Source organism: Calonectris borealis, chromosome 2 (genome assembly GCF_964195595.1).
Source record: "Calonectris borealis chromosome 2, bCalBor7.hap1.2, whole genome shotgun sequence".
NCBI lineage: Eukaryota > Metazoa > Chordata > Aves > Procellariiformes > Procellariidae > Calonectris > Calonectris borealis.
The window spans coordinates 123,477,886-123,492,938 of NC_134313.1; the positions used below are offsets into that span (position 1 = coordinate 123,477,886).

At 40.6% G+C, this 15,053-nt stretch overlaps 1 protein-coding gene across 2 annotated transcripts in view; it reads left to right on the plus strand.

The window, feature by feature from the left end:
• CPNE4 (copine 4) overlaps positions 1 to 14,740 on the plus strand; it is a 257,286-nt gene extending 242,546 nt beyond the window's left edge. For both annotated transcript variants that reach the window (XM_075143282.1, XM_075143281.1), the window contains exons 13-16: positions 501 to 552; positions 5,077 to 5,210; positions 7,425 to 7,661; positions 14,151 to 14,740. In XM_075143282.1, the coding sequence (XP_074999383.1) occupies positions 501 to 552; positions 5,077 to 5,210; positions 7,425 to 7,661; positions 14,151 to 14,282 (555 nt within the window). In that variant the 3' untranslated portion in view covers positions 14,283 to 14,740. The remainder of the gene's footprint in view (positions 1 to 500; positions 553 to 5,076; positions 5,211 to 7,424; positions 7,662 to 14,150) is intronic.
• The last annotated feature ends 313 nt before the right edge of the window (positions 14,741 to 15,053 follow it).

Consider the following 15,053-nt stretch of genomic DNA (forward strand, 5'->3'; position numbering starts at 1 on the left):
GGAGAATAAATTCTTTTCCCAGTAATCCCATGGCCTTCAAATGAGGAACTGTTCACCCATGGGAATGCAGGATTCAGAAGGGGGCTGAGCTTGTGCTGTCAGTGATGTATCACAACCTGCTTTCTCTCTCCTGCAATCTGAGATGCTGAGCTAGGGAGAGCTGGCATTTAAATCTCCTCAGCAATAGATCTCTCTTCTGCAGCTGGCATTGATAGCCCAATCCTGACACCATATTTATGTGATTTCTCATGTACTTCAGTGTTTTTTCTTCGTGCTATTTTTTCTTGGTTTTGTTGTTGTTATTGACAAGTTTGATCCCAGTTTTTTTACTTTGTTTCTGGAGGGAGTTCCAGCTGGGACTGTATTTCACACTTAATGGCTGAAAGCTTGAAAGATCTCTGGTTTAACACAGAAAGAATGTAAAGGGTGTTTAACTGCAAGTCCTCTTGGGATAATTTTTCTGGCTACAGTCCTCTTCTCTTCTTTCCATTTATTTGCAGGTCTCTCATGATTTTGCAATCAATTTCAATGAAGACAACCCAGAATGTGCAGGTAACACTCACATTGGGACAGACTGATGTATTTCTGCTGTGTGCAAAATGTGCTTGTATTTTTTATTGTATCCCCTGAATATTGTTTAAAGTGTTTTTTTAAGAAAGCAGCCAGGAGTTTCGAAACCTGACAGACTCCAAGCCATCAGGCTTAGCTTTAGAAACCTTAGAAAGTGCCACACATTAATTTCCTGAATAATAGGTCCCTTTGAAAGTACACCATGTTGGACATTCAGCACTTCAACTTCTCCAAATCACTAGCATTTCTGAAAACTAAAGCTGTGTTTTCTAGATTCATTCCAGATCTTCAGCTACAGCAACATCACAGGTTGGGCAGCTAAGAAGGGCAGGGCTTGCAAAAGCAGGCTGAGCACCTCTGTGATCACAGACTCCCTCCTGTAGAGCCAGTTCTTTCGCCAGGCCTATAGCAACAGTAGCCTGCTGCAAGTCAGCCCAGCGATGTCCAGCACCAAAGGGCCAGGGCAGCAGCTGAGGACTGCTATAATAGAAGGAAGCACACTTTCATGACAGCGAATGCAGCAAGACACTGTTTTAACACAGCGTAAGATACTGGTGTGTTCTAGCAACAATCACTAATCCTCGGCAGTCAGAGGCCAGATTCAGGTAGCAGATTTTGCTGTATGTCTTGTATTTGTGACATCTGCAGTGACTGATGCTGTCTTTCTAGAACCTGCCACAATTCACAGATTGTGTAAAAGATGAGGATAACAGAACAATAATCTCTAAACAGTCTAACAAGTAGTCCCAGACTAACACTTTATTTGAGGGTCCACTTCAGATGATCATTGCTGTCTAAAATCCACAGGTTGTTATTCTTCCTTACCCTTCTGCTACCTTCCAAACACTGAAATGGGTGTTTCAAAATGCTCTTCCTGTTCACATTTTCTAGCTGCCTCTTTCAGCCCTTCTCAGGCTTATTACTTCATGTATGGTCAGCAGAATATGTTCAGGATGAGAATTAAGATGCCAAGAAATGAAGTGAGGAAAAGAAGAGAGGACAAGCAATTCAAGGGAAAGAGACATTAAAAGAATTCAGAGTTCACGCATCTTAAATGCAAGACCTCTGTTTTCGGTTCAGTGGGCATTCCTGCTTTGTTGTTGTGCTTGGATTGTTGGACTGCCCCAGCCTCTGCAGGTCATATGCTTGAAATGTAATTGGGCATGAGTCCTACAGCTGCTTGATGCATTCACACAGCTTTTTACATTGCTTTTATGGAGTTAAAAGAAGCTGAAATTACATGTATGCATCTAGATGTGTCTGTAAACTTGTAAGCCAGCTTGAAGTTGAGATTTTAGTCACACTGAGAGCGTAGGCTTGAGGTGGGGAAGCAAAACAGACCTCAGAATTTTGTCTGGGCCATCATATTTTAAAATGTAATTAGCTTGCCTGCTTCTGAACACAGACACATTGGCATCTATGCAGTGCCTGATCTGTTTAAAACATCTCAGTTAACAATGGTCAGTATTAGGTGATAACATATGGTGCACATAGTGTTAGAATATAGCTTTGTTTCCCAGTCTAAATGCAGGACATTTCTGACCTTCTGCGTACCTCAGAAAAAAAAAGCCCTAGCACTCTATGCAAAGAACACATTTTTTATCCCCCCCTTTGCTGCCTCTTTTGAGTCCAAGGCTAATTCTTTTATCTCACTGGCATTGTTACATAATGATTTGTATTGATTGACTGGTACTTTAAAAGGCTGTCTCATCTATATAGTGCCAGCAGCAGGTCAGAGGTTGGACAGACAAACCCTCTGCAAGTAAAGAACTTAGTATCCGTACCATACAATGTATGCAAAATAAAATGTAACAATGGAAATGAGAGGAGGTTAAAAAAAAAGGAAGAAACTGCTCCGTGAGCTTTGCATTGGCCTATGTTACTTAATATTTGTTATGTATTTAAACTTTATTTGTTTTTTTGCATAAGACTCAGTTATCTGATAAGTTAACCCATCACCTAAAAGGAGTTTTAGGGCTAAGAAGACATAAAAAGATGGTTGCGGCACGAAAGAAGGCCAGCAAAGAAATTTTGCAGCGCTCGCACATGCATCTACAAGATATAAAAAGCACTTCTTTGTCTTAAATGATACCTTTTAAAATAATATCCATCTGGATGAAAGCAAGAAAAGGAGACAGATCAGAAAACGTCTTGTTTAATCAAGTGCTGCAGCTTGCTCATAACCTGCCTGTCATGGATGCTTGATTAGTTCCTACCAATTGTTCTGTGATGTCTTCTAGATGCTCTCACTGTATTAGGTGACACAGAGAGCAGTAACACCAGCATATCATGTGGAGAGAAGATGCGAGAGTGAGATAAAGTGCTTAGTGACCACACTATTTTTCCTTGTAATATTTAGCATACTTGCCAGAAAACAAAGGAAAATTGCTGAAGATATCTTGCTTTAAATCAAGAAACAGAGGTTGGACACAATATAAAAAGTATGTGTCTAATTTGCTTTTGAGGAATGAAATCCCTTTCTTTGTGGAAGTAGTGAGCTTTCGCTGGCACAGGGTAGTGTGAAGCATCATGCTACCTTGAGTAAAGGACTGTGTATTCATATGAAGATCACTGGAATTCATAAAATACAGATATCCTCACCTTTCCTCCCCTATTACCATTTCAATTCTTGAAAATATTAGTATTTATAGCCTTATATTTAATATATTTATAGTATATTATATTTATGGTTTTATGCTTAGTATTTAGTCTTCATTGTCTGAGGAAGAAAGTAAGTGACAACCTCTAATCTGGATGAATGCTTCTACACATGTATGCATTTTACACGCATCTTAAACCCATATATATATGCATACACTGTATTTCATCAAAGCTATTGAAAGTGGATTCCATTTAAAAATGTGAAGACTTGAACTGTGAAGAAAAATGCACACTGGCTCTCTCTAAAATAAAGGAGTCCAAGAAAAGTAAGCTACAAAGTAAGCCACTCACATATCCTGTTGGATTTGAATATAGAAGGACAGTAGCTATTTCTAAAAGATATTAATCTGAGATAGTGTACAAGAAATTATGTTTCTAGAACATATTTCATTCTAAGATGAAAGCAACTTTCTGACACGAACCATGCTAAATCTGTGTGGAATGCAGGGAGTAAGGTTATCTCATACTACTTTAATGCATAAGAAAAAAACTACAGTGTATCTTGTCATCATCTTAGGGAAGATTTATGAGGCCTTCATGCAAGATCAGTAAGTATATGTAATGAAATCCTTAGCAGGTTTAAAATTGGGACTTAACAAAAGGTCAGTTTTGCAGTATGTAATTTAGTCACTGGAATTACCAAGGGTGATTTCGTAACATTACTCTACATTTTAGCCAATCATAGCTATAATTGGAGCGTGTTCTTTTGCCTGTGAGCACTGCAGTGGAAAAATATGTTTGTAACTATCTATAAAGAGAGAAGACTGCATTCTCCACCATTTTTTCATAGGAGGTTCAGGTGTACCGTTGTAAAGCAATTACAACTGCCTGTGATTTGTTAGTAACGGGTCTGCACCCATACATCCTGTAAACATGGTTGAGTAAAACCTCATGAGTGAGCTAGTCTCAGTGCAAGCTGAAACTGGCTCAGGATCTTATTGAAGTCATTTCATTCTTCAGCATCCTTTACAAAGCTCCTCAGTCTATCACTTTCTTTCCAACTTTAGACCGCTAATCCTTTAGGTCTGGTAAGCTGGGAGTTCTGAATGCAGAGGCTAACATGCATCACTTCAAGAAATCCTTCTTCTCAATGATTGAAAACACCAATTTCCATTCTGTGATCTGTCAAGTGTGTCAGCAGAAGTCTGTTCTCCCTGGTCTGGCTATCTATCCTGAAATGAAAAAGCCAAAAATAGCTAGTTCTCCATCAAAACTTCTTGACTAAAGCTCATTTTTCTGTAGACTGCAAAGCATCCTGCTGTTTCTTCCAAGATTTCACAGCTTTTGGTCATAGTCGCAATTGAGCAATTATGCAAATTCACCCTGAAAAATTATTTTCTTAGCACAGGGGAGTCAGGTATTTGAAAAGATATTTGAATTCCTTGACAGCTCCAAGGTGTAAGTACAAAGGGCAAATTTGTTGGTAACTACCATGATAAACAGAAATAAATATTTATCTGAAGAGGAGGAGAGAGAAGTGTTGAAGTGTGTTTAATTTGCGTCTACTCTTTTAGCCTAAATCTTAGCTGGTGATCAGGAAGTGATCACTTACACCTTGAACTGAGAAGGATGGAAGCTATTGCATTGCAAGCTGATACCTGGAAAATAGACATTAAAAACTGCTGGGAAGGAGAAGCATGATATAATGAATTATATATTACAAACTAGATTCAAGGCAGCTAGAGACAGCTTCTCGGAAATTATTTGAAGTTGTTAGTTCTTGCTAATCATGTGATATTTTGCATTTATTCATTAAGCACCCATCTTTTATTTACATTTTAAACAAGCATGATATTAGTGATGTGCTCCACATTTATTTGCCTTTTGTGTGGCTTTTCATGTCAGGAATACAAGGTGTTGTGGAGGCTTATCAGAGCTGCCTTCCCAAGCTGCAGCTGTATGGGCCGACAAACATTGCTCCCATCATCCAGAAGGTGGCAAAATCAGCATCAGAGGAAACCAATACCAAGGAGGCCTCGGTAAGGGCGTCATGCTGTGTTTGGCTTTTTTCCTGTCTTACGGTGGGTCTCTTGTAGGCCATCAAAATAAGGCATTTTCATGTATGTGAATCATGCCTTCACAGTTTTCACTAACTGCCTTCACAGAAGGCAGCTGGAGTCTGTGTCAGCTGGAGCAGCGTATCTAGTCTTTATAGCTTCCATAGTCACAACTTTAAATTCTTCCCCCACTGTTCTGTTTCCTGCTTTTAGAGCTGTTTTACTGTAACACACCCAGTTCTTCACTGTGGAAACATAAATGGCACCACTAAGGTTACAAAAATTTAGGGGCCAAGCCCTAAGGTGTTCATCATACAAGAAGATGAGTTCAAATGTTTCCCTACACAGACTACCCAATTCCAAGTCTCTAGCAGAGGCTGTACTAAAACTTTTTTGTTCAACTACGAGATTTTTCCAACCATTCCTCTGAAAATCGTAGTGATACAGTTTTTGATTTGCTGATATGGAGTATCATGTTCCTTTTAGAAATCAGGAGACAAGTCTGTTAGCCTGCATCTGATACAAAATCCATGACAGATTTCTTGGGCTAAAAGACTTAAGCATAGATTGTGTTTTAAATGTACATCTTTGAAATGCGTTAGGCTTATTTTTCTCCTGCCTTCCAGACAGAATGGGAGAATAAGAGAATTGGAGAGAATATGTGAACGAGTAGCTCTGAAACATTTACAAGAGCAGTGCTGTGGGAGTAAAGGATGTAAGAGAGAATTCGTATACTGCAGCAAGAAAAATGCCTATGTATAGGAACAGAATAGAGCTGTACATTGGCATGCATCTCATCACCAGGCCTAGAGCTCGCTCTAAGCTTTCTTCATGTGCTGAGCCTTTTTTTAATTCCTATTAAGGCAGCAGTTCCCAAACATTTCTGTTCATGAGTCTGGGCTTGTGATTGTCACTCCACTGCTGTTTCCAGGATCTTGATAGTATTTAGGGTCCCAGTCCTAAAATGCGGAATTGCTATGTTTGAATTTCCATACCCACCTAATCCTGAGGTGGCTCACTCGGTTCCGAGTGCTGCCTCTGAACTAGTATGTCATATTGAGTAAGTTGCTTCATTCTTCTAAACCTAAGCTTCCCCTCTTTCTGTTTGAAAAACAAATCAATTTATAGCATGAGTCTTCAAGATAAAGTTTTCTCCCTGCATGTTTTGTTTTATTCATGGCAGGAGGTGATGAACAGAACACTTTGAGTTTATATAGCTGTGTATACATAAACTTTAATGATGCTTAGTATGTTGGTATTGCTCGTGCAGAGTGACCAAATTCTATGACCTGTTCATTTTTCCTATTAATGTACATTTGTTAAATGACTCCAGCTGCCTAACAATTCACAAAGGATCCACGTGAGAGTCACTCTTCCCCATTACCAAGTGAAGATACGTCATAGCCCATGATCCCAGTTCAGTGGGCTTTGGAGTTTTGGGAAAGAAATGACAAGCGCACAAAATTGCTTGCTCTCCTTTAGAGAACGAGAGAAACCTCTCTTCAGGGCTCTGTATGAAGTGTTTGAAGATGGATATATTCCTCCCTGCACATGCCCTCGCTCTCCTCAGGGACCCCATTACTCTGCAGAATGCAGTAGACCCGCCATGGTGTGGTGCTTCTCCCACAGGCAGCAGTGGGTCACCCTCCAGTTTGCAGATGGCTGCGCCCACCCCACTTGCCTGGTAGCAAAGCACCTCTGCAAAGCGCTGTTATAACCTCCCTGACAGCTCTGCCACAGGCTTGTAATGCTTCAATACCCCATTCCTCCCTGCCTCCCACCGGTTCCCAAAGGGAAAAATAATGTAATCGGAAACTGTCAGCAGAAGTGATTGTGCAGCAGATGGAAAATAGGGCTAGTGAAGATCTCAGGACTATTCCAGACTTTTGAGCCAAAGTCCTGACTCTCCCAGCCCTAGCAGCTAGAAAACCCCTTTTCTACACTGTGCATCCCTTGGCTCCCTCCAGCTCCTGGAAATTACCTGAACTACAGCTAAACTCCAGAAGAGGAGAAATTAGTAGCTGAGGAGGTTCGGATGGGACATGCACTCAACCTTTGAGTCACTATAAAGTCTCTTTTCTATTTAAAAAAGTCCATGAGTGAGTTACCAGAAACACTTGTATACTGGAAAAGGGCAAGCAGCTTTGGAAGATTAACTAATGATACAATTTTTCACTTCTTGTCCAACAACTTCAGCAATATTTCATCTTGCTGATTCTGACGGATGGCGTCATCACAGACATGGCTGACACCAGAGAGGCCATTGTCCATGCCTCTCACCTTCCCATGTCAGTCATCATCGTCGGGGTGGGGAACGCCGATTTTAGTGACATGCAGATGCTGGATGGTGATGATGGGATCCTGAGGTCTCCCAAGGGCGAGCCTGTGCTTCGAGACATTGTCCAGTTTGTGCCATTTAGGAACTTCAAACATGTAAGCTGACTTTTCCATCCATTCTGCAGAAGGGTGAATGTATATAACATACAGTGAACGGTCCCTGGGGCTGGGCCTAACTTTGGATGGGCATGAAGTGGTTAGTAAGTCTATGGCATTATGGTGTCAGAAATGGAGAAAAAAAGTGAATACAGAATGAAATGTGCTCCATTAGTGAGATGGTGAGGGTGGGGAAAGAAGAGATGGGGCAGAATCCATGTACTTCTTGTGGTGCCAGTCCTTACCTCCATTTTCTCCCTGATTTTAGTTTGATTGCCCTCCCTGACTTATTTTTCCTAGTTTCCATTTCTTTTCCATTCTCTTTGCATCTGTTCTGTTAGGACTACTGTATTCTGCTTTCCATCCCTTCATTTCCACAGGCAGCTGAAATGGCTGTGGATTTGTACTCACAGTGTTCCCCAGGAGGCTGTTTCCTTATTGAAATTTAGGTCCCTAAGCTCTTAAAGGCAGGACAATCCACCCACAGCATCCTGGTTGCCTCCAAACCCTTTACCCAAATTTTGTATAAGAACAAATCCAAGGAAGTGCTGTTACTAAGAGCTTCCCTGTGCCCTCAGCCAGCTGTTCCTGTCTGAGCCCAGCGTGGTGTAGGAGACGCTCTCTAGGCGAGGAGGGGAGAGACCCAGCATTAAACTGCCAAATTTGAAATAATCCCTTGGCCATGTACTTTTCTCCTCGGTCACCTGCCCTACATTGCAGCATCTGTCGCAGGGACTTTTTCAGCAGCTGGGTAGAGACAGGCGTGAAATGGCCGTTGTGTTCCTCTGCGATACTGATCACATCCCTTTCCCTCTGTTTTTCCATCTTTCTCTCCCTTCCTTCCCCTCATTCCTTCTGTCATATTTAAGTGGTTCTCTGGACTGTTTTTTTGCTCACCCCAGTGTCTAGGAAGGATGTCCTTGATATTTGATTTGAAAATTTCCTTACCGCACAGCGTAACTGACTCATTCTCCTCATGAGATTGCCCTTTCCAATCTGCTCTCATATGCTAGTGGTCCTTAGATCTGGATTTGTCACACAGAAGTTTTCAGTTCTGGGTCAGTTTTAGTCTGCATATGGGTTTGCAGTGCTTACATTTCTTTAGTTTTTCTAGGCTTTTTGTTACCGCAGGAGACTTTTTTCTTTTTGCTACTTCCAAAATACCTTCATTTTATTTTCCTCTTCTCAAGAGTTGTTCTTTTTTCTCCCTTCAAAATACAATTCTGCCGTATTTGTCTTAGATCTAGACACACTTCTTACTTTTGCAAACCCTACTGAGGAGTAAGAGAAACAGACTTGTTCCTCTTTTCCCTCTACCTTTGTGAAGAATGGAGCCTCATAGGAGGTAAAACTCACCTTGTGCTATTAGTTTGGTGACACGATGCCAAATGGCTGCAGATTTGCCACTGAATTGTAGATACATACATTTCTATGTTGACAGTGCCACTCAGTCACTTATTTGCTGGAACAAAGTATGAGCACGACCTGCTCGTAGCCCTGCATCAGATAATCACAAGAGCATAGTGCTGCACTGTAGTCTATTGTAAAAGTGTTGAGAGGCAAGTTATTTATGGGCTAGTGCTAGACCTACTTTCAATTAGTTGAAAATATGTTTCTGCAAGAAACTGGCAAAGCCAGCTGCATTTGTTATTTTTAGTTTCATTTTGTGATTTTATAACAAAGTTGAAATCATCCTTGATTGAATAGATTAATGCTGACAGTTGCGGTTCTGGGCACTGAATATGTTGTGCCTCTGGTGTTAACTTGTGAGTGATTCTATGTGTGATTTTAATTGCTAGCACTGGTCAAATGACAAGCATGTATCATTTTTAGCTGTTTCAGATTAACTTCCCCAGTACTGGGAGAGGATAGCAATCTTAAAAATTTATTGTTCTTGTTAAATAGTGATATTTTTCTCCCCCTTTCTCTAAGTAGCAGAGATAATATAGATATAGAGATAGATCATGTATTTCTATATCAGAAAAGTCAATCTATCTTATGCAACTTGATATTTAGTCTGTTTATTGTGATCTTTCAGCATTCCAACAAATGTCAGTGTAATGGATGAGTGCCCATAACAATAGCCACTTCTGGTTGAATTTCTTTATTGTCATATCCCAAATAATCTCTCTCTCTGAACAAAGTGACATTCACAGCTATCTTGCTTACTTATCCTCAGCACAAACAGAAGACCATGCCTTTTGCATCAACTAGTGAAATAATTTTTCATGGTAGAAATGAGTGTGATGTTTTGATTCAAACTTTTTTTTTCCCCCCACAGAAAAATGCAGATTTAACCCATTTTGGGGATTTTTGTCAGATCAGTTCTGATCACACACAAGAATTGCCATAAATCAGTATATTACATTTAACAGCTTTAAGTGAAAGATGTATTTAGTTAAAAATCACATCCCTTTTGTCAATGTACCTTGTATTTAGGTCAACATACCTTTGGTATTGAGGATATTCAATTATTAAATAGAAAAAAAAAATTGAAGGATCTTTTTAGAAAAACTACAAATCAAGTTTTATAAGGTTTATAGATTTCTCTGATAAATCAAGTGTTTATTTATGCCTAAATCCATATTACCTCTACTACTGACAGAAGAAGGGAAGAAAATGTTACTTGTGAGCAATTATTTTTTGTTTTGCTGGAACAGTAAACCAAAACTCATTTGGAGTCAACCCAAACAGTATTTTTTTTCATTACTTCAATTCTCAGGTCAGCCTGGAACTCAAAATCTCATATCTATCCAAAGAGATCAAAAATAATATATCCAAAAGCTGTCCCTGTGAGAAAACTGAAAGGAGGGAGAAGGAAGTTGTAAAAATAACCTATAGAGTGAATCTCTTTTATTTTATAAGTTTGACTTCAGAGAAGGTTCTGATCCTGCATGGCACTCATACAGGCATTTAACGCATTTCAATTAGGTACAATTATTCACATACCTAAAACCTCATAGCCACTTCAATGTTTTACTGGCTCAAGACCCAATGTAGACAGAAATCTTTATTATAGGGGTTTAATCTCCTACATGATGTAAAGTATCAGGAGTACTTCAGTAAAGCATCTTATCTTTTTGAGTCTCTCTTTAAGGAATGTATTTGAAGCTATCAAAATAATAATTCTAGTGATTCTTGGCAAATCCTATAGTTGCAGAGGCTTGATAAAATCAAGGTAACCATTACTATTTTAAAAAATGTCCCATTGTATAGTGGGTGACATGTGCAATTCACTACACGGGAACATAACAAAGGGAAAATATTTTCCCTGAATCCAAGTGAATTTCTTCTCTCTGTGATTATCACCACCCCAGCAATGTGAGTGTCCTTCACCTGAAACTGTAGAACAGTGATGCTCACAATCACTGAAATGTAGTTGAAGAAAATCACCTGTCTCAATCCATTCACAGTCATATTTTAAGAGCTGAAATGCCTTTAGGATGCATGATACATTTACTGCGCACAAATCTGATGCCACAGGTAGCTTGTATTCCACTCTGCGTTGTACTTAATCATAAAGGCTAACAACTGTGACTTAATAACACATATATCACAAATGAGCATGGAAAGCATAGCTCTTAACCACTACAAGGAGCAATGTTTTGCACTATGCATTGTAATTAAAGATTAAGCATGGTGAAGCTATAGAACTGAATCAACAGTCATTTGTAATATACACCAATTACCATCATAGGGGATTATTTTCCTGCTGCTGGCTGATCTGATTGTTGTGTATTAGCCATCAGTTGAGAACTATTCATCTTGAGGTGTTTATTGCTAGGATGCTCTTCAAGCACAGCAAGTAAACAGTGGAGAAAACGTTACAGTAAAACATTAATGTGCCATCTGTGTTAAAAACCCAGCGAAGGTAACCCTGACACAGCACTGCTGAACTGGGGCTGGTTTTTAGCTCAGAAGTTACTGGGTCTGATTCTTACTTACACAAATGCTGCTTTGCACCATCTGGTCTAGAAGAGTGCTTTACCACCACGAAAGTATGTAAGGTACAGGTGGCCGAAATCGTCAGACAGGAGATCACCCCTAACCCTGGTTTTGGGATGCTCCCTGCTAGAAAGAGCCCCAGGACGAACAGACATCACCAGCATGATGAAACTCTGTAAAGCAACAGTTGTCCATGTTCAGACTGAAGCACGGAGTCAAGCCAGCTACCCCAAGGCAGCCCTGTGTGGGGCCACACGTTGCCTGTGAGCCTGTGGGCACAGTAAATTTGTTAGCTTAAACCTCAACGAAAGGCTTTTTACTTCACATGCACGCTGGGCGAGGAGTGCATAGCTGAGTTGACTCCCCAAGTGGCAGTGATTCAGCCGTGCATCTGAGCCCTGACAGAGCCTGTTCTGAAGGGCTGACCCTTCGTTCAGCAAGAATGGATGTGGCGTCAGAAGAGAGAGGAGTAGCAACGGGAGGATGATGCAGAGGGGTCAGTGTTGGCCCCATGTTCTGACACGTGGACTACATGTGATCCAGAGAAACCGGTGGCAAGTACTGCTGCCCAGCATTTTTAAAGATAGAGCAGAGTGAAGTTTCCTTGTGTGTGTGCGGTGATGGCCCAGGACTCTCCCCCACTCCCTGTCTTTACTCTTTATGTGGGGTTGTATTTTGTATTTTTGGTAAGAGGGCACAGAGGCAGGCTGAGGTATATACAGCTTTGGCACACCGGGAAGGAGATTAAAAAAGCAGTAATTCTCAGTAGCAACATAGAAATCAGCCATTTGCCTGATTCCAAGGGGTATTTTCTGCTGATTTCAGTGAAAACAGGTTTAGGCAAGAACAGGGCAATTGTGGAGAACCATGCATTTCACTTTGAAGGACTAAAATAAATGGGTTTTGTTACTGTGTAACACCTGAGAACCGTTGCTGCGCTGTCACACAAAGCATGGGCCCTGCTTTGCCAGTTTGTTCATGCAGAAATGTTCCAGGCTTTTTTGCCTGCACAAATATTTTTATATAAATGTCACAGTAGGGAAATAGCAGTTCATTTTATTCATTACTAATCACATATGTGACTCAAAATACCAAAATACAAAAACCAGTTTTGTTTCTACTTTTGCTAGCATTATCTTTGTATTTGTAGTATTGTAACATTTGATACTGGAATTTATAATAGCCCAGGGGCTTTCTGCACCCCTGGATTAGCTTGCCTATGAATAGTTTACCATTTACATCCTATGTAAGCTTAATTTTAAGACTCTGGAAGGATAAGGATGCCACCCCATGAAATAGAGTAGCACAATAAATAGTCAATACAAATACTTTGTGACACGATAGTTTTGAAACTTGGCTGAAAATATTACAGACAGTGAGGAGGAAGGTGTTCATTAGTGTGGGAAAAAGTACTTGGTATGCAGAAGAGATGTGACCCAGCCACCAGTTGAGGAGTTCCCATGCATCAGCTGAGCTGCAATGCGTGATCCATGTGTGCTCTATCTGGAGAGAAACACATTCGTTTAAACTTCTCAAACTGAAGTTTAAGCATTTGCATTTTTACTGCATTTTTGTGGAGGGCTCAGAGGGAACATGGTCGGGCAGGCTGGCTCCGGGGATGTTGGAATCAGCTCTACCCAAATACTTAGAAACAAGCAAATCCAAAACACAGGGCAGGAGGGTGCTGTTGAGCTGCATGGGAGAACAGGAGCCCAGTTCTGTCACCACTGAGTACAGGGGCTGAGGAAAATCCCTGCAGCACATGGGATAACGGTTGCTCACAAAACATACACAGGCCCCGCTCTTTAAAACAAAGCATTGTCAGGGGGTGAGGCAGCAACTGTGTGTTGTCAATGGAGGGCATGGTTTCTCATTGCACTGAGGGGAAGCCCTCCTCCCTGCCTGTGGCGAAAGCCAGTGGCCATCTCTATATCCATCTCTACATTTCAGGGTCATCAGTTCTTAAGTCTGGTTGACACCCACCATTTATACGTTGCAGGAAGAGCTTTAGAGCCTCCACAAAGCCTAGGATTGAAGCTTTCTCATGACCGTGGTTTAATTCCAACGAAAAAATATTTTTTATTGAATTAAAAACCTCGCCAGCCATTAAAACACCATGCCAGATCCTGAAGAGCAGAATGGCCCTTTTACAGTGCTGTCCATTCATGTTCAACTTGAAGCTCTGCAGGGTTCCTCACTGAGTACTGATGAATGAAGTCTTTGCAGCCCTTTTCATTGTGATATGGTGCTCTCCCAGAGCGCAGGGACGTTCAGTTACCCTGAACTTAAAATAGTCCAAACGGACCTGAAAAACATGCAGAACACTTTTGGCTTTAGTGTACATTCAGGCAACAACAGCTCCAAGCCCAAACTGACTCACGAAATGAGTTTCCAGCAATAGTGCCACGCACTTTGAGTCTTCTTTGCCTTCCATTTCTGTACCATACTTCCTACCTTGATCTCATGGCACCAGTGCCTCTAAAACCCATGGCACTTCTAGCAGAGAGACAGGTTAACACTTGTGTTTTCTACCATTTCCTGCAGGCATCCCCAGCTGCTCTAGCAAAAAGCGTTTTGGCTGAAGTTCCAAACCAAGTCGTGGACTATTACAATGGCAAAGGGATAAAACCAAAATGTATGTCAGAGTACGAGTCTTCCAGGACACTAGCTCCATGAACCTGCCTGCACTCTTTTACAAAATTAAAAAAGAAAAATGCTACTGTCTACAACTACTGTACTTAAAAATGAAACAAAAAAAATAGCACGTTTTGGTGATTTTTAACTAAAATAACCATTTTTTTTGCATGTGTAGCCTAAAGGCTTAAATCTGTTAAGCGGTTGTATCGTTGAAAACTTTTTATGAGAAAAAAACATCCAGAAAAAAAAAGTGAACTCTTTACATTACAGCATGTCGCCTTGAAATAAAAAGTTATCTGTATCTGGTTTTTATACAGGTTTGTTGAAATTTTGCTAAATTTCTTATCTTTACACTGTAAAGCATTTTGAAATATTTATTGAGAGTCGATAGCCAAAATGTCTTTGGTTTAATCTGCTATGAACTGAGAGATTTTTCAAAATGGCAGATGCATGAACTGTATTTTGCATGTTTAAAATAAAAACAACACAGTTTTGCAGTTGTTGTCTTTATTTCTTTCTCTGCCACAAGACTGCCTGCTTTCAACTTCCAAATTCCAAGAAAAGGGTAATAACGTGTTTCAAGGGATACCTGGCCTGAAGCATGGGCATTTCTAATGTTAGTGGCTTCTAATATGGGCACCCGAACATGCCCACTCAGTCTGTGGCCTGAGTAGCCATTTTTCAAAAGCCTGAGACATCCAGCTGTTATGAAGGGTTCAGACTGTAGCTATAAACAGATCTGGCTCACAGGGCGTGATCCATCAGGATTGCATGTCTTAAAATACGCCCACTTAATCCAAACAATCTGGC